The 24,635-nt window shown below is 38.7% G+C and overlaps 1 protein-coding gene across 1 annotated transcript in view; it reads left to right on the forward strand.

The window, feature by feature from the left end:
* Positions 1-24,635, forward strand: part of ESF1 (ESF1 nucleolar pre-rRNA processing protein homolog) — a 69,816-nt gene that overhangs the window by 14,907 nt on the left and 30,274 nt on the right. The window contains exons 8-9 of the mRNA XM_021921247.2: positions 2,774-2,921; positions 8,836-8,997. Of these exons, the coding sequence (XP_021776939.2) occupies positions 2,774-2,921; positions 8,836-8,997 (310 nt within the window). The remainder of the gene's footprint in view (positions 1-2,773; positions 2,922-8,835; positions 8,998-24,635) is intronic.

The following is a 24,635-nucleotide window of genomic DNA, read 5'->3' on the forward strand; positions in this document are numbered from 1 at the left end:
CTCACCCAGGCTGGAGTAAAGTGGTATGATTACTGTAACCTCTGCTTCACAGGATGAAGCGATTCTCGTGCCTCAGCTGCCCAAGTAGCTGGGTTTACAGGTGTGCACCACTACACCTGGCTAATTTTTGTATTTTTACTAGGGACAGGGTTTCGTCATATTGACCAGGCTGATGTCAAACTCCTGACCTCAAGTGATCCTCCCGCCTTGGCCTCCCAAAGTGCTCGGATTACAGGCGTTGTGAGCTACTGCTCCCAGCCTCAAAGTATTCAAAATTTAAATGTATGGGTACAGATAGAAATGAGACACAAGTGTGTCTGCATCTACCATATCTGTGAACCTATTTTCAGATTCTTGTTATGCATTTAAGCCTGTGTCAGTTACCTGCTGATGTTTCTTTTTTCTCTTCTGTCTTTCCTATACACTCTTCTGTCTTTCCTGTACACTCTAATACATCAGTTATTAATATCCTAGGGAATAAGGGGAAGTGGATAATAAATTACCTCGCAGCACAGTTAAACAAAACTAGTGAAGATTTAAAATAGGAGTACCTTTTTCTGCAGATACGATTCAAAACTAAAAAGAATTGATGTGGAATAATTAAGGTATAGTAGATGTCACATTAATGCTTTGTAACAAATAGCCAAAAGGTTTTTTGTCTATTGAAATAGTTTATTACTTAGGTGACTACCTTCTCCCTTTTCTTTTTTTTTTTTTAAAGACAGAGTCTTGCTCTGTTGCCCAGGCTGGAGTGCAGTGGCACGATCTCAGCTCACCACAACCTCTGCCTCTTTGGTTCAAGTGATTCTCCTGCCTCAGCCTCCCCAGTAGCTGGGATTATAGGTGTTCACCACCACACCCGGCTAATTTTTGTATTTTTAGTAGAGACTGGGTTTCACCATCTTGGCCAGGCTGATCTTGAACTCCTGAGCTCAGGTGATCCTCCCCCCTCTGCCTCCCAAAGTGCTGGGATTATAAGTGTGAGCCACTGTGCCTGGCTCCTTCTCCCTTTTTTTTTTTTTTCTTTTTTTGGAGACTGAGTCTCACTCTGTCACCCAGGCTGGAGTACAGTGGCACAATCCTGGCTCACTGCAACCTCTGCCTCCCAGGTTCAAGTGATTCTCCTGCCTCAGCCTCCCAAGTAGCTGGGATTACAGGGGCACACCACCACGCCCAGCTAATTTTGTATATTTAATAGAGACGGGGTTTAACCATGTTAGTCAGGCCGATCTCAAACTTCTGACCTCTGGTCATCCACCTGCCTTGGCCTCCCTTCTCCCTTTTCTTTCTTCCAATAACCCTTCTGTTCACAGCTGTACTTTGCAATAGCCCCACTAGCTTCCCTCTGCTTTTCAAAACCTGTGTGATAAATCACCAGGCTTCTCTGAGGAGGGACTGGTAGCAGAGAGAATAGCTGTATCTGTCACCTGCTGTGCTGTGGTGGGCACTCTATGGCATTGATTAGTTACTGGAGTAGTAAAACTCTACCATTACATAGTAAGCAAAGTCTAAAGAATTCAGTCACAGGAAATTAAAGTCATGTTATTTTCAGGACCAAAATAATGATCAGGGCCAGCCTGTCCAGCCAGCCAGTGTAGAGTTCCTGGGTCTTGGCTGTATCATCAACATCTGTCCTAGTACCAGCAGTGGTTTGGTGGTTATCTGCTCAAGCTTAATTATCAGAATAGGGATCATTTCTGAATCCTATGACTGGCTGGAATTTCTGAGACAGGTGGCAGTGATTTTAAGGATCTCGATTAATTGCTGTCTCTTTTGCTATCCTTGTCTGGGGAGATTGGCCTGAGCGGAATAAACAAAAACCAAGGATGTGGGATCTATCCTATGATGGAGATAAGATATCTAGCAGGGCCTTATATGAGAATAGGGGCTATGTAGAGGACAGGAGCCAGTCATCACCACATCAGTCATGTCCTAGATGAATTCATGTATCATGGAGGTTTAAGCTATTTCCAACTAATAGATGCTTTTCTCATCAGTGGTTCTTAATCTTTTTTTTAAATGGACCCCACTGAGTTTGTGTTGTTTTTTCAACAGATTTCATATAGTTTGCAGATCTCCTGAAATCTTAGAACTCTGGTTGAAAAACGTGTTTTCACTAATTCATAATGTTAACTTTTTTTTTTTTTTTTTTTGAGATGGAGTTTTGCTCTTGTTGCCCAGGCTGGAGTGCAATGGCGTGATCTCAGCTCACTGTAACCTCTGCCTCCTGAGTAGCTGGGATTACAGGCCTCCTGATTCTCCTGCCTCAGCTTTCCTAAGTAGCTGGGATTACAGGCATCCAACACCACGCCCGGCTAATTTGTTGTGTTTTTAGTAGAGATGGGGTTTCACCATGTTGGCCAGGCTGGTCTCGAACTCCTAACCTCAGGTGATCCACCCGCCTTGGCCTCCCGAAGTGGTGGGATTACAAGTGTGAGCCATCATGCCTGGCCCATAATGTTAACTTTTTTACCAGTACATTTTCTTAGTTTTTTTTCGCCGTAATTAATTTATACACTGGTTAATTTTTACTGCCAGTAATGGAGTATCCTGTAGATAGCAGAGAATTGGGAGAAGGTACAAATTAATAGAAATGGTTCCCTTTTCACAAATAGAATACTATTTATTAATCATATCATTCATGTATTTGTTTTAATGTGTCTTAACTTCTAACTTACTGTTAAACATCCAGGTTAATACTATATAAACTTGTTAAAGTTTGAGTTGACATTTCCATTTTCGTGTGTTATTTTTTCTTATTTGTTGGTGAAAGGTGGAAATCACTTGGGATGAGACTGATCATGAAAGAATTACAGTGCTCAATAGGAAGTTTAAAAAGGAAGAGCTTTTGGACATGGATTTTCAAGCCTACTTAGCTTCCTCTAGTGAAGACGAAGAGGAGAAACAAGAGGAGCTAGAAGGTATTGTTAATCTTTTAGTGACCATTAATGGACATAGGTCTTTGGCAGTAGCTTTACAGGGAAGGCCAAATTCTGTCTGCAAATATGCTCACATACACAGTATTATAGATACCTGTAGATAGTGATTGATTTAAAAACAATATCTTTTCTTTGCCTGAATTTCTTTAACTATGAACATTTTGTTTAAAATCCCAACCTAACCAAGCATGGCCGTCTAGACTTGTCCCAATGCATGTGGTTGCAGAGTTTCCTAATAAACCAGTAAAGCAATCTTTTAGGCACGCCCCCCGCCACCCATTTGCCTTTTTAAAAATAAGAGCATCATTTAGATTGATTAAATATTTTTACAGTCCATGTTTTCAACTAGTTAAAGAGTAGACTCTCTGTTTCTATAATTATTCCTTTGACTGCTTTTAAAGTTTTCTCTTTCTTTTTGTCTTTCTGCAATTTTACTATGGTAAGTATAAGAGTAGATTTCTTTTTGTTTATGGAGTTTGAGATTTGTTGTTGGGTTTCATTTATTTGTGGAGTGGTATCTTTCTTCAGTTTCGGAATATTCTCAGCCATTATGTTTTCAGATGTTGTTTCTTTATCCTTTTAGGACATCAACTAAATACATGTTAGAGCTCATCATTATATCTTGCCTGTCTCTACTTTTATGTTTTTAATCTGTTGTCTCTGTACTGCATTCTGGATATTTTCTTCTGACCTATCTTCCAGATCACCAGTTGTCTTTTCAACAGTGTTAAATCTGCTGATACACCTCTCCATTGAGTTCTTAATCTTGGTTGTTACATTTTTTACTTATGGAGGTTGTATTTGGCTATATTTCAAGTCAGAAACACCACTTTTTATATTTTTTACTCATAGTCTCTGATAGTTTTAATATTTCATGTATTTTCAGGTTGGTGTCTTATTTTACAAGGTATTTCTCTCTTGTTTACTTGTGTGCCTAGTGAACTTTGTGTGTTACTTTGATATTTGAAGTTAGGGTATCTTTGATCAGAGAATAATTTACTTTGGTTGGTTTAGAACCACATTTCTGCAAATGTTAAGACTTAGATTCTCTGGCTTCTGCAGGTGGTTAAAGTCTGTATGAGGGCTGGTTTACTTCAGATTGACCATATCCCTGGGAGTATATCCCTCTGGGTGGCTGCTTAATATCAAGGTACCAATTGAAATTCCCTCTTTTGTTTGACCTTTAACTTTTGTCTTCTTGGTTCTGAAAGCCTGCTAAAACCACAGTTGAGTTTCATGGCTCTTTGTTCTGTGGATCAGGAAACAGGAAATGATCTCAGACCAAACAGGTCTTTAACCCTGGAGTCATCCCTCTAATATTCCCTTCTTGTTTTTGACATAGTAAGTCTTCTCTAACTTGACAGTTCTTTGAAACTTTTCTTTTTTTAACCTCTTTGAAGCTTTATAAAATATTTAATCCAACTTAATTCCAACTTAATGTCTTCAGTGAAAGAGTTAGTCTGAAGTACTTAGCTTGCTGTTAAGAAGTTCTCAAATTATCTTTATCTTTATTCAAGTTTTTTTTGTTTTTTGAGTACTGCTGTGTCACCCAGGCTGGAGTGCAGCGGTACAATCTGGGCTCGCTGTAACCTCTTCCTCCTGGGTTCAAGTGATTCTCCTGGCTCAGCCTCCTGAGTAGCTGGGACTGCGGGTGCTTGCCACCATGCCTGGGTAATTTTTGTATTTTTGGTAGAGATGGGGTTTCACCATGTTGGCCAGGCTGGTCTCGAACTCCTGACCTCAAGCCATCAACCTGCCTCAGCTTCCCAAAGTGCTGGGATTATAGGCATGAGCCTCTGGTCCTGGCTTTTTTTTTTTTTCCTTTTAAATGCTTGAAACGATTAATGGTGTACAATTGACTCTTGAACAACATGGGTTTGAACTGTGTGGGTTCACTTATACATGGGTTTTCTTCTGCGATTGGCACCCGTGAAACTATAAGGCCAGCCCCTCTTCCTGCTCCTCCTTAGCCTACCCAGTGATGACAATGAGGATGAAGACCTTTACAATGATCCACTTCCATGTAATGCATAGGAAATATATTTCTCTTCTTTACGATTTTCTTAGTACCATTTTATTTTCTCTAGTTTATTATAAGAATACAATGTATAATACATATACAAAATACGTGTTAACTGACTGTATTATTTGTAAGGCTTCTACTGCATGGTAGACTATTAGTTAAGTTTTGGGAGAATCAAAAGATACATGTGGATTTTCTTTTTTTTTTTTTTTTTTTTGAGATGGAGTCTCGCTCTGTCGCCAAGGCTGGAGTGCAGTGGCCGGATCTCAGCTCACTGCAAGCTCCGCCTCCTGGGTTTACGCCATTCTCCTGCCTCAGCCTCCTGAGCAGCTGGGACTACAGGCGCCCGCCACCTCGCCCGGCTATTTTTTTGTATTTTTTAGTAGAGACGGGATTTCACTGTGTTAGCCAGGATGGTCTCGATCTCCTGACCTCGTGATCTCCCCGTCTCGGCCTCCCAAAGTGCTGGGATTACAGGCTTGAGCCACCGCGCCCGGCCACGTGTGGATTTTCTACTGTGCCTGGGGTTGGCACCTCTAACCTCCATGTTGTTCAAGAATCAGCTGTACTTTTAAATATATATGCTCTTTGCTTAAAATAGCTCACTTTATGGAAATAAAGCCACAAAACCCTTTTTCCCTGTATTTGATCTGTCTCTGTTTGGAAATTGGTTGCCTGGTTGTAATTTCATGTCAACTTTTGGTTGATACTATTTGCCTAATACCTTCACATCTTCATTCTTCTTATCTAATAGAAGAATTCCCATTCATGAAAAATTATAAGTAAGAGATTTAATGCTGACAGAAAGTGAAGAACCCATAAATGTTAAACGTAGATACAAGTATTTTAAATTAGCAAGAATGAATATTCTCTAATTTGTGGCTTAACATTTTTCATAGCTTTTTTGTTTTCCTTTTGTATATGTATTATTTTTATAGCCTAAATGTCAAATTAAATAAATCCTGAAATGTTTCTTTAGTATGATCATAGTGCAGTTAAACTTTGAGTTTCCGAGATCCCATGATTGGTCTATCACTGTTTCTTTTAGACTCCTGAAGACAGTGCTTCATTTTTCTAAGCTTTTCATAAAATACTATTCTTTAGCAGTATGGAAAATCATGTTTAATCATTCTGGTTTCTTTGTTCAGATATCTCATATTAATACAACCACATAATTGCTTAAGTAGTTAATACTCCTTGAAAATGTGTATTTGCAATGGGAGTTAAGTTGGGCGCAAAGGGCCTCACATTTTTTTTAAGGCCTTAGTGGCAGATGCTTGTTAATTTTCTTTGGTGTTCCAAATAACTGGATGACCATTTTATTTTTTTGTTGTTCACAGAACAGCTGAGTCATTTCTTCAATTATCCTCTGTCTGTGTCTTTTCTCCTCATAGATATGGAGAAAGACATAATGATTTATCAGTATTTCTTTTTTATTTGTATGCCTATATGGGCATTTAGAACTTTTCTGAAAATTCTGAAAAGTTTTTCTTCACATCAGCTGTAAAATAAAGGAAAAAAAGATAACTTTATGTACACTTGTGAAGATTGGATACAAGTTGTTCAAGTAGATTTCTGTTTTGGGAGAACCGAACTAAATTTTAAAATGACATTTTTGACATGAGGGCAGCTAATATTGTGAATAATAAGCAATAATTTGTTAATACATTCTTGTTAAGAGCTTGGGCTGTGCTGGTTTCAATTCCTAACTTCACTGTACATAGGTTAGGTTTACTAAAGCCCCTATATCTTTCTTCCATAGCTGTGAAATGAGGCTCTAATAGTACCAGGCTTATGGTTGGAAAGACTGAAATTATGTACCTTCTATCTTGTATTTTTATTTCTGAAATCTTTAATAAATAGGCCGGGCACGGCGGCTCACGCCTGTAATCCCAGCACTTTGGGAGGCTGAGGCGGGCGGATCATGAGGTCAGGAGATGGAGAACGTGCTGGCTAACATGGTGAAACCCCACGGTACTAAAAATACAAAAAAATTAACCTGGCGTGGTGACGGATGCCTGTAGTCCCACCTACTCGGGAGGCTGAGGCAGGAGAATGGCATGAACCTGGGAGGCGGAGCTTGCAGTGAGCTGAGATTGCGCCACTGCACTCCAGCCTGGGCGACAGAGCGAGACTCCGTCTCAAAAAAAAAAAAAAAAGAAATTTAATAAATAATGGCTTTTTGTTTGAGATACACCAAGTTTTTTTAAAGCATATATTTTTCTTCTGTATTTTAATTGATTACAAATTTACTATAATCTGTAATTTTGTACCTCTCATAGATACATCAGCATATTTGAATGCCTTAAAGCTACTGAATATTTCTGATTATTGTTTATAAGAGAGCATAGCAGGGTGGCTTACTGTTAGAATTATTATTTTTTCACTCCTGATATAGTATTAAGGCTTTCACAAACTAGTGTCCTTGAATTGGGAAAAAACAGAGCTACATGACTTACCCCACATTTTAGAGCTTCAGAATGTAAAATATCAGTACTGGAAAAAAATCAGTTTAAAGTAAGCCATCAGAGACTTACCACTAAAATTTCAACCTGGAAGGAGCTTGCTTCTAATTATGTTTTCAGAAGTAAGCTTTTAATAGAAAGAAATACTTTGCCATTTGTTAATGTGTTCCTGATGTTTTATCCATTGAATTACGGGATACATGACAGAATTCCATCCAACATTATTATTGTGGCACAAAGCACAAACAGGAAAAAAATGAATTTCAGCTGTTTGAATGAAAATAAAAGTGTGACAGGATGGAAAGAATGTCCTGGACCATTTTTTATTTATTTTAAGAAAAAAAAATATATACATATAGAAATATTTACATAACCAGTTTTTTTCCATATCACCTTTTTAAGATGTAAGGACATTGATTGTATGAACTTGCTGAAAAAAGAAAAAAATAAATGAATTTTAAAAATTAAAAAAGATAAAAGGACAATCTGTTGACACTGATGTTTCCCAGCTAAATGCTTAATAATGTCAGACATTTTTGGTGAGCAGTTAGCCATAGGTTATAGAGGAGAGGGACTTCATTATTCTGCTAGTAGAGTTTCCTTTACTTGAGACAGTCAGTTCAGTAAGTCTGTATGTTTTGCATTAAAACCCAGGTTTCTGATTTGTTTTTGATTTGGAGACTTGCAGTGGAAATGTAGAACAAACTTTTTGGTGTATTTTTTTCTTGGGTATTTGTTGCCTGTGAATTTTATACTGTTTCTTTGTATTTTAATTATTTTTGTAGAACTAGGAAGTGCAAATGTGAATATTTTTCCACACAGTGAAATTAATTGAAGTAACTCCTAATTCATTTTTATTCTTAATATATTAATGAGATCGTTGGAGTAAGCGTGCTTACTCAAAAATGGAAAGTTTCCAATATTCTTGGGTTTGGATTATAAACAACTGCCTTTATCTCTTCTCTTCAGTCTGAATAGCTGAATCTGCAAACCAAATTCATCCCAACAGTATTCAACCTACATTTATTCAGCATAACATTTTAAAGCCACTGTGCTGGATAGTGGAGGACATAAAGAGGGATAAAATGCCATCTTCATTATCTTGCAACTTACAGGAAAGAGAAGCCCAAAGATGTTATGTGACTGCAGAGTTATTATCCAATATAAATTTTAATAAAAAGGGGGAATTCCCAAGCATACTACTGTGACAGTGCAAATTTATATTGCAACTGATTTTTATTCTACATGAGACCCTAAGGTCTTTCATTTAATTTTCAGAAATTTAAGTCTGATTTTGATATCCTATGGTCTTAGCAGCATCTCTTAGAAGAGAGTGACCATAAGATCTGAAGACTAGAGTTAGAAGTGAATTGTTTCTGTGTATTAAGTGAAGTTTTCTTTTCATTAGGTGATGATGGAGTCAATGTAGAAGAAGATGGGAAAACAAAGAAAAGTCAGAAGGATGATGAAGAACAAATTGCTAAATACAGGCAGCTCTTGCAGGTTATTCAAGAGAAAGAAAAGAAAGGCAAAGAAAATGACATGGAAATGGAAATTAAATGGGTTCCAGGTAAGAATTAGTTACTAAATGTTTTCTCTTTTTCCAATTTCGGTATGTTGAGTACATTTTAAATATGAAGGAGCTGGAAATGTTTTGGTGAGTACCTTAACATCGTATTTGCATACACCATATAACTAACTTAATGACTAGCATTTTAGACTGTTACCAGCTTATTCTTAATTGGTTTCTTTGATTTACTAACTATAAATTATTCCTGTCCATTTATCAGAGTAGCCTTTTCTAGGTTTGAGCCTGTATTCTCAAGATCTGGAAACTTGAATCCAGGCACCATGTATTCTAAAGTTATTACACTTCTTTTGAATATGTTTAATTCTTAAGTGACCTTTTCTTCCATAACCCCCACTAGTCCTTAATTCATGAGGTTTCCCTAACACAAAATATGTATTACATAGTCTTCCATCTTCAGTCTTGCTGCAAATAGTCAAAGAAATACAGCATAGTAGAGTAAAATAATACTAATACAAAACTAATTACAACCATGTCAAAGCTAAACAAAGATAAAAGCTGGGATAAATGGGATCATTCTCTAGTAAACAGCAGTTGCCCCTCTTTCATGGTTTCACTTTCTGCAGTTTGTTACCCAGTATAGTGCAATAAGATACTTTGAAAGAGAAAGAGGAAGAGAGATTATATTCACATAACTTTTATTACAGTGTAATTGTTCTATTTTATTGTTGGTGTTGTTTATCTCTTACTGTGCCTAATTTATAAGTTAAACTTTATCATAGCTATAGATGTACAGGAAAAAACATACTATCTATAGGGTTCAGTACTATCCACGGTTTCAGACATTCACTATGGGTCATGGAATGTATCCTCCTCAGATAGTTGGGGACTACTGTACACATTTTTTTCAACAGTGCTGGGCAAATCAGCATGGACTTTTGCAGCCAATACTGTTTTTGTAGGTTACTGCTGTTTATATTATATATATGTATAACTTTTAAAACCAGATGTATTTTTGGATGAGGATTCAGTTCTTTAGCCTGTATTAGTCTCTAGGAGAAAGAGTACTAACTAGTTGTAGGAATACCATTGCTTAAAACTTAAAAGTGTTCTGTTATCAATTCCATTTTTACAAGTAGCATGCTTTTGTAGTGGGAATAAAACATTTGTTTACATGGGTTTTTATTTGGGAAAAAATTAGTGTATTTTGATATTTGAGGATTGACTGGCTGTTGTAGTAAATTTGCTAGGATGGATACTGGCTATTGTAGTAAATTTGCTAGGATGATCTGCTGCATATTCCTACAGGAATGAAGCACTGTGTTGCAACCCATTTGTTTTAAATGTTTGGCTTTTGCAGGAAGTGGTGGTGAGAACAAATGAAGTTTACTGTTGTATCATATGACAAGTGGTTGGGAGAACTCAATTGATTTGGCTTGGAGAGGAAAAGTCTAAAAAGTGATATTAACAGCTATTTTTAAATACTTGCAGAATATGTAAATGGAGACTTAATCTCTTTTATTACCTCACAGGTTAGCACTACTGCCACTGGATAAAAGTTGAAGGAAGGTAGATTTTAATGTAATAATATAAAGAGGAATTCTCTATGTTATTAGAATTATCTCACAAAAGAACTGAAGGCTGCTTTAAGGGGTTGAGCTCTCTGTGTCAGTAAATCTCCACAATAAGGCTACATAATCATGCCACTCAGAGATGTCTGTGAATAAATATTTTACTTGAGTCCCTTGACTTTACGATTCCAAGAAATATTGAATTCTGTCTTTTAAGTTGAATACATTGTAGTTTAATTCTAATCTTAGAATGAGCTTATTGAATATATTTTAATATGAACATTTTAAAATTGAAGTGTTCAGTTGTCTGAGAAAGCAGATCTAAAATAAACTGGATTGAGGTGTTCTATAGCAAATATTTCAGAAATATATAATGCCAGTTATAAGGTACAGATATATGATATAGGTTCCCACACTAAGTGGACCACATCTAGATTGCATCTTTATTAACATAATTATGAGACTGGGCACAGTGGCTCACGCCTGTAATCCCAGCACTTTTGGAGGCCAAGGTTGAGTGGATTACTTGAGCCTCACATGTTCGAGACCAGCCTGAGTAGCATGGCAAAACCATTCCATCTCTACAAAAAAATACAAAAATTAGCCAGGTGTGGTGGCGCACGCCTGTAGTCTCAGCTGCTGGGGAGGCTGAGGTGGGAGGATCACGTGAGCTCACGGAGGTTGAGGCTGCAGTTAGCTGTGATCATGCTACTGCACTCCAGCCTAGGCAACAGAATGAGACCCTGTCTCAAACAAACAAACAAAACATAGTTATGTAGGGCAAATACCTAAAAGTGGTATTTACACCTGTTATCTGTAACTGGAAAGTTTAAGCAATTCTTACGTTTCCTGGGATAAACCCCAACTTGGTTATGATACCTTATCTTTTTGTATATTCCTAGCTTAATTTAGTAATATTTTATTTAAAATATTTGTACTTGTGGCAAAGAGGAATATGATCTGTAGTTTTTCATTCTTGTATTGGTTTTTGGTATTAGGGTAATGTTGACCTTATGAAGTGAAAATGTAAAATGAAAGAGTATCATCTGTAATTCCACTATCCTAATTCAACCACTGGTTAAGAAGATTACAGTTTAATTTACCATTTCTCTGTTGTTGAATATTTGATTAAGTTTCTAATCTTTCACTACAGTGGACCTACAACATTGAAAAAAAAAAAAACAGGACAGATCTCAAACCCTAAAATATCAAGCTTTTCTTAAATCTCTTCATTTTCATCAGCAGCCAAGTAACTGCTTGCTTTTTCAGGGCCTTTTAATTTTAAAAACTTTTAAAACAAAGGTGTGTTGTTCGTCTCTTCCAGCCTAGAAATGTTTCCAAGCATGCCAGGACTAGTAGAGAACAACCAGGCCACAATGAGAAGCTGATACTAGCATTCAGGCTTAACTCACCAGTTAGTTACGTGACTTCCCTGCTCACACAGCAACTTTACATGTGCTGTAGATCAACCTGTGGTTCTCTCACAAGCTGTTAAAACTACCAGTGTCAAAACCTCAAATGTTAAATCTCAGATGCCAAGTATCTGGGATGTTATAAATAACCTATAACTTTTTCCATATTTTGAATTATTTTCTTAGGATAGTTTCCCAGAAATAGAATTACTAAGAAAGGGCAGAATACTTTTTGTATCTTTAAGTTATTGCCAAATTGCTTTCTGAAAGTGTTGTACCAGCTTATAATACCTTCAACAATCAGTAAGAGTGTCAGTTTCACGGAATTATCGTCAACATTGGGTATGTATTTTTTACTTTTAATTGAATAGGGGAAAATTGATATTTTAATGTATGATGAGTTTTCAAAAGTCTTAAACTGTAATATTTTGAAGGCCCCTAATGGGGTATTGGTACATGCACGCATGCATATACAAGTGTAAAGGGCTTTTCTGTGTGATATATATATATACACACACACACACACACACACGCACACACATATATATACACACACACACACACACACGATCATTGAACAGTCTTTCTGTACCTCAGTTTATTCGTATGGAATTTGGAACTAATAATACCTTTTTTGCTTAGAGATACTTATAAACGTTATAAACTACAAAGTACTTTCATGACGTGTGTATTTCAGTGAATTTATGTCTTAAGAAATGTGTGTTTTTGGTAACAGTTACCCTGAACCTCAGGACTTTTTTGATGTTATACTTCAGTAAACCACAGAGGGTCAGTGTGAGATTATACCATATCATTCATTGATTCTGTAGCTCGAATCTCCAAAATATTAATCTCTTCAGGAAAATAAGTACTCTTAATCACTAACATTTGTTATGGTTTTGTTTGATTTTTCCAAAGAAATTCTAGTTTAGACTATTTAAACTTTCTACCTTTTTACATTGGGTTATACAGTATGGTACATGAGGAGTTTAATTTCTTTTAAGGGTAAGTGTTAAGGGAACTGATAACAGGTTCGTGGGTATAACAACTGGAATGAGCTACTCTTTCTATCAATATTTTAGTTCCTATGGAAATGTGATAATACGATTTTATTAATTAGGATTATAAATAAGTAAAAATGTTGAATTATAAAATTTTTAAAGAAAGTTACTCTTAATTATTTTGATGTATGTGGAGCTATATTTCCTATCTCAATGCATTGCTAAAGGTATCCTGCCAACTTAACTAATGGGTAGATAAGGTGATGCATATAATTAGCCAGTTGGGCCTTCATCAAGAAATGTACCTTGTTGGGGAATTTGTAATACATGTATAAATGAAGTGTAATCAGTTTTCTCTCTTTATATAACTTCCCCTGTATTAATAGTCCAGTTAATCTACATAATATTTTTTGTAGATAATGCAAGCTGAATATAAACTATATATGAAATTCCATCCAGAAATAAATAATGTCATGTTTCTTTGTTTATAATCTTAAAATATTAAATATGATGAAAGTCCTGTTTTTCTTAGCTGTCTCTGGCTTCATAGATACTAGTGAAATGGATAGCTGGTCTTTTTTCTACTCAGCATTCTCCAGAACCCCAACTTCCCTTCGTTATTCCATCAAATACTTACTGAACACCTACTCTGTGCCAGGAATTATTCTATACACTGTGTGAGCAAAACATAAAAATCCCTGTACTCACAGATCTTATAATCTGGTGAAGGAGAGACCAAACAGGTGACAGATACATAAGAAACATATTTGACCAGGATCTAAAGGAATTAGAGGTCAGGGAGTGATCCTGGCCCAGGAAGACTGTGTGAGCAGAGGAAGTAGCAAAGGAGTATCCTTGAAGCTATACTTTGTCTCTTGTGTTTGAGGAATCCAAGGAGAACAGTGTGACTAGAGTGGAGGAGAGAAGTAACTGAGATCAGAGAGGTAGTTTGGAGCCAGACATGAAGACCTTGTAGGCCATTATAAAGACATGAATTTCTGTGACTGAGATGAGAAACCACTGGAGAGTTTTGAGCTCAGGATCAGTCAAATCTGACTTTTATGTTTAACAGGATCACTCTTGCTGCTATAGATAAGTAGATTAAAGTGGGGGGTAAGGACCAAATTGGGGAGATCAATCAAATGGCTGTTGGAGTAATTTTCAGATAATGAAGCTTGTGGATGGAACATGTTTGCAAGGGAGCATCAAGAATTCTTTTTTTTTTTTTCATACACTGAGCTCAAGATGCCCATTGATACCTAAACAGACATGTCAAGGAATCAGTTGGGTATACAGTTAAGAGTACAGGGCTAGTGGAGATATAAATTACAGAATCTTCATTGTATAAATCTCTGAAAGTGAATAAGAACAACCAGGTAGTGAGTATAGGTTAAAAAAAAAAAAAAAAAAAAAAGGGAAGGTTCAAAAGCTGATCCTTGGAGCACTCTGGCATCTAGAGGTAGAGGACTTGAGCCTGGACCATTCCAAGCAGCTGGAGAGGCTATCAGAGAAGCAGGAGGAAATTCAGAATTGTGGGGCATTCAGCCTGCCAATAAAGTAGGCATTTCAGTGAGAATATGGGTCAATAAAATGCAGACTGAGAATGACCATTGGATTTAGCAGTGTGAAGCTCACTGGTGATATTGAATGGTTTTTGTGGGATGATGGGGGATGAAAGTGAGTAGTGTGGTTTGAAGGAAGAATGGGAAGAGAGGTATTGGAGACAGTAAGTACAGGCAACTCTTTTACTAAAATATTTGATAGAAAGTTGCAGGCACCATGACACTTTAAAAAAAAGTACTTCAAAGTGTAACTTCCAAAAACTAAGACATGCTTCCATTATGAGCATGATGCCACTTTCACACCAAGGGAATTGTTAGTCTCAGATTACTAGAGAGATTAACTTATGCCTAGTGGTCCATTATTGGAATGCTAAGCATGTGGAAGTTACTTATATTCTACTGCTCAAAGTTTGATTGCAAAAATTCAAAAAATTGCAACCTCAGGCATAAATGGGTTAAAATGAAAAGATTGGAGCTAGTGGTAGAAGAGTAAGATGCTTGGAAAGTAAGGTTGTGGTGGGACTGCAACTTTGGGTAATCAATCACATGGTCTGTTTACAATCCTGGCAGTGAATTTCTAAGATGGGGTAGAGTGTAGAACCATAGGAGAGGAGGTCAGTGAACTGTGAGGCCAAAGGATCATCCGTGTGGATACTGAAGTCACCGAGAATTATGACAGAAGTATTGGAAAGAGTGGCAGTGAGCTAAAATTAAAATGAGGAGAGCAACTGCGGTCGTTAGATACCTACATCAGCTTCTGGAAGAATTTGCTTACAAAGAAGATATCTACAATAAGGAAGAGTGTAGTCTATCTAGTACAGCCTGAAAACATGATACTCAGAGTGGAGGCATTGGGGAGGAGGGCCAGTCAGTGGATGGGAATTGGCAGTGAGTCGCAGGGACAGTGGGAAAGAAAAATTCATCTCCTAAAAGAGAGAGGGGAAGCAGTGTCCTCAGAAGAGAGCTAAGTTTTAGTGAAACTCCAGTGAGCAGATAAATGGGTAAGGGGGCTTTTGTTAATAACTAATGACTGACTGACTAACTGATTAGTAAGTAGAATGGCTTTAGTCATTGAGGATGTTCAGCATTGTTTTGGGAGAAGGAATGATTTGGAAATTGTAAATTTCATGTGGTGGCAGATTTAAATATGAATAAAGGGATTTTGAGATTAGTTTTGATGGTCTTAAAGCTTTAATAGTGGTAGGGATGTGAATGTCATTGGGATATCTTGTCAGGAGCACACAGAGTTCTAGAATACTTACTCTTGGGAAGGAGGCATGGAAGCCAGAAAACTAGAGGTGCCCCTTACTGTCTCACGCTGGCAAGGACTTTTCTTACTGTCTCACACAGCAAGAGGAGTCCCTTTTTGACTCCTGTTCCTTGGGCATGGAGTAGGACTGTAGCTGTTCCTTTGTTCTGCTTTTTCCTCCTCCACTCTTCACAGTTGTAATTTCATTTTTATTCTGGTATCTGCTTTTTATCGTTTGTCCTGCTCCGCCACATTTATTTTATCTCCATTTCTCTGTTCAGTTGTTCCACTGAGTAGCTTAAACAGAGACATCAATGACATGCATATGTGGCCATTGTATTATTCATTCTTTTTATTTAGAAGTAAAAATGTTTTTGAATTAGTTGGGCATTCATTTTGTTAGGCAGCCCAGTTTCAATCATTTTAATTTTTAGACGTCTCAAAACCTGTTCACTGTTTAGTTTTGGCTCCTTTTCATTTATTGCCAATGTACTCATTATTTGAAATATATTCACAATTTTTTTTTTGGTCAGAACTTTTAAAATAACCAGATGTTTAAAATTTTGAATTGAGTATAGGAGAGGGCATTAAATGGAAAACCTGAACTTAAAATAAATAAGCTAAAAGAATTTGTAGTTTGCCTCAGATTTTGGTGGTGGGAAGGAAACCAGGTCACAGTGCACTCTTGTAACTTGTAAGAAGTCACAAAGCTAGTAAGTGGCTAGAATTTTAAAACCTAAGCATGAGCTCCTTCCTTGAATCATCCAGTTAACAGATTGACTCTGAAGAGTTTGTAAGGCAATAAGCTATAACTTCATACTGTGCAAAAAAGATTGGAGTCATGTTTGAAATGTGTAATAAAAATGAGAAGCAGTTAGAGTTATCTAAAAATGATGCTAATACATTTCCTACATATGATTGCTGCTTATTTTCTCAGTGCTTCTTGAATTATTTGGTAGACTGTTTTGTCTCTTAATAATATTGATTTATTATTATTTTTTATTTTTTTTATTTATTTTTCGAGACCTTCCTCTGTCGCCCGGGCAGGAGTGCAGTGGCGCTATCTCAGCTTACTGCAACCTCCGCCCTCCGGGTTCAAGTGGTTCTCCTGCCTCAGCCTCTGGAGTAGTTGGGACTACAGGCGTGGGCCACTATGCCCAGCTAATTTCTGTATTTTTTGTAGAGATGGGGTTTCACCATGTTTGTTGGTCGGGATGGTCTCGATCTCTTGACCTTGTAATCCACCCGCCTCGGCCTCCCAAAGTGCTGGGATTACAGGCGTGGGCCACCACGCCCAGCCTTATTTTATTTTGTTTTATTTTTTGAGACAGAGTCTTGCTCTGTCGCCCAGGCTGGAGTGCAGTGGTGCGATCTTGGCTCAGTGCGAGCTCCGCCTCCCAGGTGCACGCCATTCTCCTGCCTCAGCCTCCCGAGTAGCTGGGACTACAGGCGTGCGCCACTACGCCCAGCTAATTTTTGTATTTTTTTGTAGAGAGGAGATTTCACCATGTTGGTTGGCCAGGATGGTCTTGATCTCTTGGCCTTGTGATCTGCCCGCCTCGGCTTCCCAAAGTGCTGGGATTACAGGCATGAGCCACCACACCCGGCCAATTTGATTTTTAAAAAGAGACTTTCCAAGAAGCTTTTTAAAAAGATTTAATGCAAAAAGCAAGGATATTTTTATACTAGTAGTTTCAGAAAGTGCTATAATTGCAATGCCTTATGAAGTTTCAGGTTAATTGATCTGGTTCCCTCCCACATCCCCCCACAGGAATCCAGTTAAAATGTGTAAATCAGCAAGATCCTCTGGTTGCAAAGATCTAGGATGATTCTGTTAATATAGTCCTTCCCGCTGTTTGCATATGTAGCCACTGTTTCTAGACCATACTGTTAATACCTTTTTTTTTTTATAACTATGCCTTAAACTTGCAGTGTGCCCCAATTGAGCTCAAGAAAAGAAAACTTGTCACATGTATTGTTTTCCCATAGCCCACAGCTATGCTGATTTGTTTGAAGTTGTGAATTCTTTGGTCTGGAAAGCAAAACTTTTGCTATTCTATTTGTGGTGGTCCTTCGTCATTCTATCTGTATTCTAACTGCCTGGCTAGTAAGCTGTCACTTTTCATTGCACGTGTTCCGTGTGTTATTTTGACAGAACTCAGTCATACTACTTGCTTTAACAGTTTCATTATTGCAAAATTGAAAAGTTGGGCCCTGATGTTATGCTGTAGGTTCTTCATAAAGTTTTGCTAGATGGATAACATAGTAACCTTTTATTACATTTTCTCACAGATAACGTTTTTGAGTATAGCATCTTCGTATCTCTTCTCAAGTGTTATTTATTTATTTATTTTTTTAAGAGACAAGGTCTTGTTCTGTTGCCCAGGCTGAAATGCAGTGGTTCAGTCATGACTCCTTGTTACCCGGAACACATGGGCTCAAGCGATCCTCCTACCTCAGCCTCCCAGGCATCTAGGGCCACAAGTGTGTGCCACCATGTCTACCTAGTTCATTTTTTATTTTTTGTAGAGCTGGGCTCTTACTACGTTGCTCAGGCTGGCCCCAAAATCCTGGCCTCAAGCTGTTCTCCCTCCTTGGCCTCCCAAAGCGCTGGAATTACAGGCATGAGCCACCATGCCCTGCTTTTTGAAAGTATTGTATTAATTTGTTGTGCCAACTGGAGAACTTTCTGTCATTTAGCTTTTGAAAGCTCAGAAATACCGATAAAATTATACACAAAATAAAATCTAATTTCTACCATAGTTTCAGGTTTTGGAGCCAAGAAAAGGATAGGGCGTAAGTACTTTACTTGTTTGTTTGTTTGTTTGTTTCGAGAGGGAGTCTTGCTCTGTCGCCCAGGCTGGAGTATAGTGGGGCTGTCTTGGCTCACTGCAACCTCTCCCTCCCGCATTCGAGCGATTCTCCTGCCTCAGCCTCCCGAGTAGCCAGTACTACAGGCACACGCCACCACACCCAGCTAATTTTTATTTATTTATATTTTTTGTAGAGATGGGATTTTACCAAGTTAGCCAGGCTGGTCTTGAACTCCTGAACTCAGGTGATCCACCTACCTTGGCCTTCCAAAGTGCTGGGATTACAGGCGTGAGCCACAGGGCCCAGCCTAGATAGGGCATAAGTAACTTTTCTGTAGATATTTGGTTTGATACAAAATTTAATCTCACTCTGGGGCCATATTGCCATTTTGTGTCCTCTGAAAGATTTGCAACCTTTCTCAGTGTCTTTTCAGTTAGACTGTTGTAGACAGTTACTCACTGTATTCAATATGCAATGGTAATTTTTGGCATTGAGGTCTGTGGTGAAGCCAGTAAAACCTCCTGTGGCTTGAACTGGTGGCTGGGCAAACTGAATCTGCTGGTTTTATGTGGGAGTGAGAGGGTACTTTCCTTCTTCAATTTAATCTTCACTGAGGGTGGGTGGTGGGATAGCGGTCATCAAATAGCTATCAAAAGATATACCTGGCTGGGCATGGTGTCTCTGCCTGTAATCCCAGCACTTTGGGAGGACAAGGTGGGCAGATCACCTGAGGTCAGAAGTTAGAGACCAGACTGGCCAACATGATGAAACCCCGTCTCTACTAAAAATACCAAAAATTAGCCAGGCATGGTGGCTCGTGCCTATAGTCCGAGCTACTTGGGAGGCTGAGACAGGAGAATCTCTTAAACCCCGGCAAGTGGAGGTTGCAGTGAGCCGAGATCATGCCACTATACTCCAGCCTGGGTGACAGAGCAAGACCCATCTCAAAAAAAATTTAAAAATAAAAAACACAAAAAAGATATATCCTTAGCTCAGTCTACTCATTCAGTGATGTGGAAAACTTTTATCTGTAAAATTCTTTAGCATGACCTTGAAAACCTGACCCTGTGTGTGCCCAAAGATGAGTAACCACTGAGTTCCCATGGGTGTTTGGAATGATGTGCTTTCTTAGTAAATTGAAGCATACACTTTGGAGGTATATGCTTTCCTAATAATTTGAAGTCTGGGCTGGGTGCGGTGGCTCACACCTGTAATCCCAGCACTTTGGGAGGCCAAGGCGGGTGGATCACAACATGGTGAAACCCTGTCCGCTACAGAAATACAAAAAAAAAAAAAAAATTAACCTGGCATGATGGCAGGTGCCTGTAATCTAAGCTACTTGGGAGGCTGAGGCGGGAGAATCGGTTGAACCCAGGAGGTGTAGGTTGCAGCGAGCCGAGATCATGCCGTTGCACTCCAACCTGGGCAACAGAGCAAGACTCCATCTCAAAAAAATAATAATCGCAAGTCTGTCTCTGTAGGACTTAACCACACTTTTCCTAAGCATTGTCAGCTTAGAGCGTCATAAAACATGTTTTATTTTAGGATCCCATTGCTGTAAACAGAGGAATTTTAAAAATTTAATTCTTAGATGCATAATTTTGATCCAGAAGCATTACATTTTAAAATATCCTTTGAGGGGCCGGGCGCGGTGGCTCACGCCTGTAATCCCAGCACTTTGGGAGGCCGAGGTGGGCGGATCATGAGGTCAGGAGATCAAGACCATTGTGGCTAACATGGTGAAACCCCGTCTCTACTAAAAATACAAAAAAAATTAGCCGGGCGTGGTGGCGGGTGCTGTAGTCCCAGCTACTTGCGAGGCTGAGGCAGGAGAATGGCATGAACCCGGGAGTGGAGGTTTCAGTGAGCCGAGATCACGCCACTGCACTCCAGCCTGGGGGACATAGCAAGACTCCGTCTCAAAAAAAATAAAAGATCCTTTGAGGGAGGAAGGGGAAGTTTGCACTTATTGGTTGCCTGTGCTGCATCAGGAACTATTCTGGATGCTTCATACACAATATTACATTAAATTATTCAAGGTGGTTAGTACCCCATTTGCAGAAGAGAAAACTGAGGTATAGACTTGCTTAAGATCATAAAACTAGGAGACAGAAGAACTGTCACAGATTTTTAGTAGATTCTGTCATCAGAGAATTGATAAGAATAGAAATAGAGCTTTATAAGACAAGCTGTGGAAAATGCAGTCATACCCTGTATAACAACATTTCAGTCAACGGTGGACTGCATATACAACAGTGGTCCCATAAGACTTATAGTGCAGCTGAAAAGTTCCTATCAACTAGTGCTGTCATAATATTTTTGCACAGCAGATTGCCTTTTTTATGTTTAGATACACAAATACTACTGTTGTGTTCCAGTTGCCTACAGCATTCAGTACAGTAACATGTTGTACAGGTTTGTAGCCTAGGAGCAATAGGTCATACCATATAACCTAGATGTGTAATAAGCCATAACATCTAGGTTTGTGTAAGTATACTCTATTATGATGTTCACACAATGATAGAAAGGTCTTAACATTAGCCTGGATGTGTAGTAAGCTATACACCATCTAGGTTTGTGTGAGTATACTCAGTTTTAATGTTTGCACAACAATAAAAATGCCTAACACATTTCTCAGAAAATGTTCCATCATTAACTGACATGTGACTGTATTGAAGTTCTAAATTTTAATATTATTTTGATTCTCTATTACCCTCATTCTATATTTTCTCTCTCTCTCTCTCTTTTTTTTTTTTTTTGAGACAGAGTCTCGCTCTGTCGTCAGGCTGCAGTGCAGTGGCACCATCTCGGTTCACTACAACCTCCACCTCCCAGGTTCAAGCGATTCTCCTGCCTCTGCCTCAGCCTCACGGGTAGCTGGGACTACAGGTGCCACGCCCATCTAATTTTTGTACTTTTAGTAGAGACGAGGTTTCACCATGTTGGCCAGGATGGTCTGTCTCTGTCTCTTGACCTTGTGATCCGCCTGCCTCGGCCTCCCAAAATGCTGGGATTACGGGCATGAGGCACTGCGCCCTGCCCTTTTTTTTTTTTTTTTTTTTTTAAATATACAACTCATTTTTCTCCGGTATACTCTTTCAAATACTGTGTAAAGGACACTGCCAGTGAAGTAGGCAGTTAATTACAAATACAAAAGTTGAAAGTGTAGGCCGGGCGCGGTGGCTCAAGCCTGTAATCCCAGCACTTTGGGAGGCCGAGACGGGCGGATCACGAGGTCAGGTGATCGAGACCATCCTGGCTAACACTGAAACCCCGTCTCTACTAAAAAGTACAAAAAACTAGCCGGGCGAGGTGGCGGGCGCCTGTAGTCCCAGCTACTCGGGAGGCTGAGGCAGGAGAATGACGTAAACCCGGGAGGTGGAGCTTGCAGTGAGCCGAGATTGCGCCACTGCACTCCAGCCTGGTGACAGAGTGAGACTCCGTCTCAAAAAAAAAAAAAGTTGAAAGAGTAAACCTTAAAGGATTACTCTATTTCAAGGATTCCCAACCAGCCTACCACCAGTGGATGACAAATTAGCCACAATCTTGATCCCTTTCATCCTTAGGCCCACCAGAGCCCCTAGGCTGTTTTCTTCTCTGGTTGTTTCCTCCGTTTTCTCTGTCATGGTGTACAGACATTGTCATTGTGTCTACCATGTAGGAAAATGTTTGGGAAGGTACTGCTTTCTTAGTAGTTATTTGGAAAGTCTTTTTTTAAAAGTAGAGGAATTATGGTTAACTTACATAAACTCACTCAAATATGGAAGAAAATATTTAGATTGCAACAAGAAAAATCAAGTTTGAATTTAGTTGTGACTGTTATAATTGTTCTTAAATATTTGAATGCTAGGGAAATTGAAGTGTTTATCATTTCCCTTTGTTTTTTATAACAAAGAAGTTTTTGAAATTGACTTAGAAATGCTGTTTTGGTTGTACCCCAGCCTCAGTATATCCTTCTATATTCATAGCTTCTGTGGACAGGAAACTTCCAAGGAGGAAAATGATTAGGCACCCGAGTTTACAGGTGGATTTTTCAAATGCAATCTGTAGGGCCTGCTTATAATGAAATTTGGGATAGCATTAACAGTTTATTGTGATTACGGAGAGCATAGAGGCCTCGAAGTCAGAAAATTTAGGTTTAAGTTATCATTTTTGATGGGGATTAACTGACAAAGAGGCAGGTGAAAGCTGTTTAGCACACAGTTGTCAAAGGGTAAACATTCTTTTACTGTCTTTTTAAAAATGTTTATACTTCATTGTGAGGAAAAAGTCATAAAGAAATGCAATATATATGTATATATTTATATATTAAAATGTGTATTTACAGTTTAAAGAAAAATAAAATGGACTGGGCGTGGTGTCTCACATCTGTAATCCCAACACTTTGAGAGGCCAAGGCAGGTAGATCACTTGAGGCCAAGAGTTCAAGACCAGCCTGGCCAACATGATGAAACCCTCATCTCTAATAAAAATGCAGAAGTTAGCCAGGCATGGTGGTGTACACCTATAATCCCAGCTACTCAGGTGGCTGAGGCACAAGAATCTCTTGAGCCTGGGAGGCGGAGGTTGCAGTAATCTGAGATCATGCTACTACATTCCAGGCTGGGTGACAGAGCAAGACTCTGTCTCAAATAATAGTAATAAAAATAAAATGAGCACATATAGCCACAGACATTACCAGTGTCTGCAGTCCTCTGTGTGACTTCTCAGTTATGTGTTAATCATTCTTTTTCTTTTCTATGTAGTTTTACCACAGATACATCTATCCTTAAATAGTCTATATGTAGTTTTGTTAATTTTGAACTTTATAAAAGCATCGTCTGTGTATTCTTGTCATTTGCCTTTTTAAAATGTAAACATTCTGGGCCAGGTGTCGTGGCTCATGCTTATAATCCGAGCACTTTGGGAGGCTGAGGTGGGCAGATCACCTGAGGTCAGGAGTTCGAGACCATCCTGGCCAGCATGGTGAAACTCCGTCTTTACTAAAAAAATACAAAAGTTAGCTGGGTTTGGTGGCAGACGCCAGTAATTCCAGCCACTTGGGAGGCTGAGGCAGGAGACCCACTTGAAACTGGGAAGGGGAGGTTGCAGTGAGCCAAAATCGCACCATTACACTCCAGCCTGGGCCACAGAGCAAGACTCCATCTCTAAAAAATAAAAAATAAAATTAAACATTCTGTTTTTGAGAGTTAGCCATATCCATATATGTGTATATGGTTCATTCATTTTCATGGCTACAGAGAATTCCATTGTATAACTATATCACAATGTATCTGTTCTATTGCTAGTTATGATACTTTATTTTGGTTATGAAACCGTGCCTTTGTGAATATTCTTGGACTTATCACGAAGATATGCATGGAATTTCTTGGATATATGTAGAATTTCTTGGTTGTACATGCTCATAATTACCTCCACTAGGTCATGCCAAAGTGTTTTCCCAAATGCTTGTGCCATCTTATACTCTCACCAGTAGCATGAGTTCCCATAGTTCTTTATCCTTACCTTTAACTGATACTATCAGGCTTTTTCTTTTTTGCTGTTTGAGTACGTAAGTAATGATGTCTCATGGTTTTAGTATGTGTATTCCCAGATATTGAGAGTTCCTACTATGTACCAGACTCTGTTCTTGTCATGGAGTATTGAACAGAATAGACAAAGGTCCAGGCCTTCAATGGGCTCTGCATTCTATTGTGTGTGGCCTGGGGAGGAAGAGAAGTTAGTAAGAAAATAAGCAAAATATATGCTATCTCAGGTGGTGATTAAAGCTGGTGGAAACAAAAGCCTAAAGCCTACATGGGGAATAAGAAGTTTATGGTTGGGAATGAGTAGCAATTTAAATTGGACAGTCAGGGAAGGCTTCACCGAGACAGTGACACTTTAACAAAGACCTAATAGAAATGACAGTAGTCACCATGTGTTATCCTAGGAAAGAGCATTTCAGGGAGAGGAAGCAACAAATGCAAACGCCCTGAGGGGGAACATGACTGATGTATCCAGGAATGAGGCAGCCAGTGTGACTGGAACACAGTTAGCCAGGGTATGGAAAGCAGAAGATGAGGTCAGAGAGG

Source organism: Papio anubis, chromosome 16 (genome assembly GCF_008728515.1).
Source record: "Papio anubis isolate 15944 chromosome 16, Panubis1.0, whole genome shotgun sequence".
Classification (NCBI taxonomy): domain Eukaryota; kingdom Metazoa; phylum Chordata; class Mammalia; order Primates; family Cercopithecidae; genus Papio; species Papio anubis.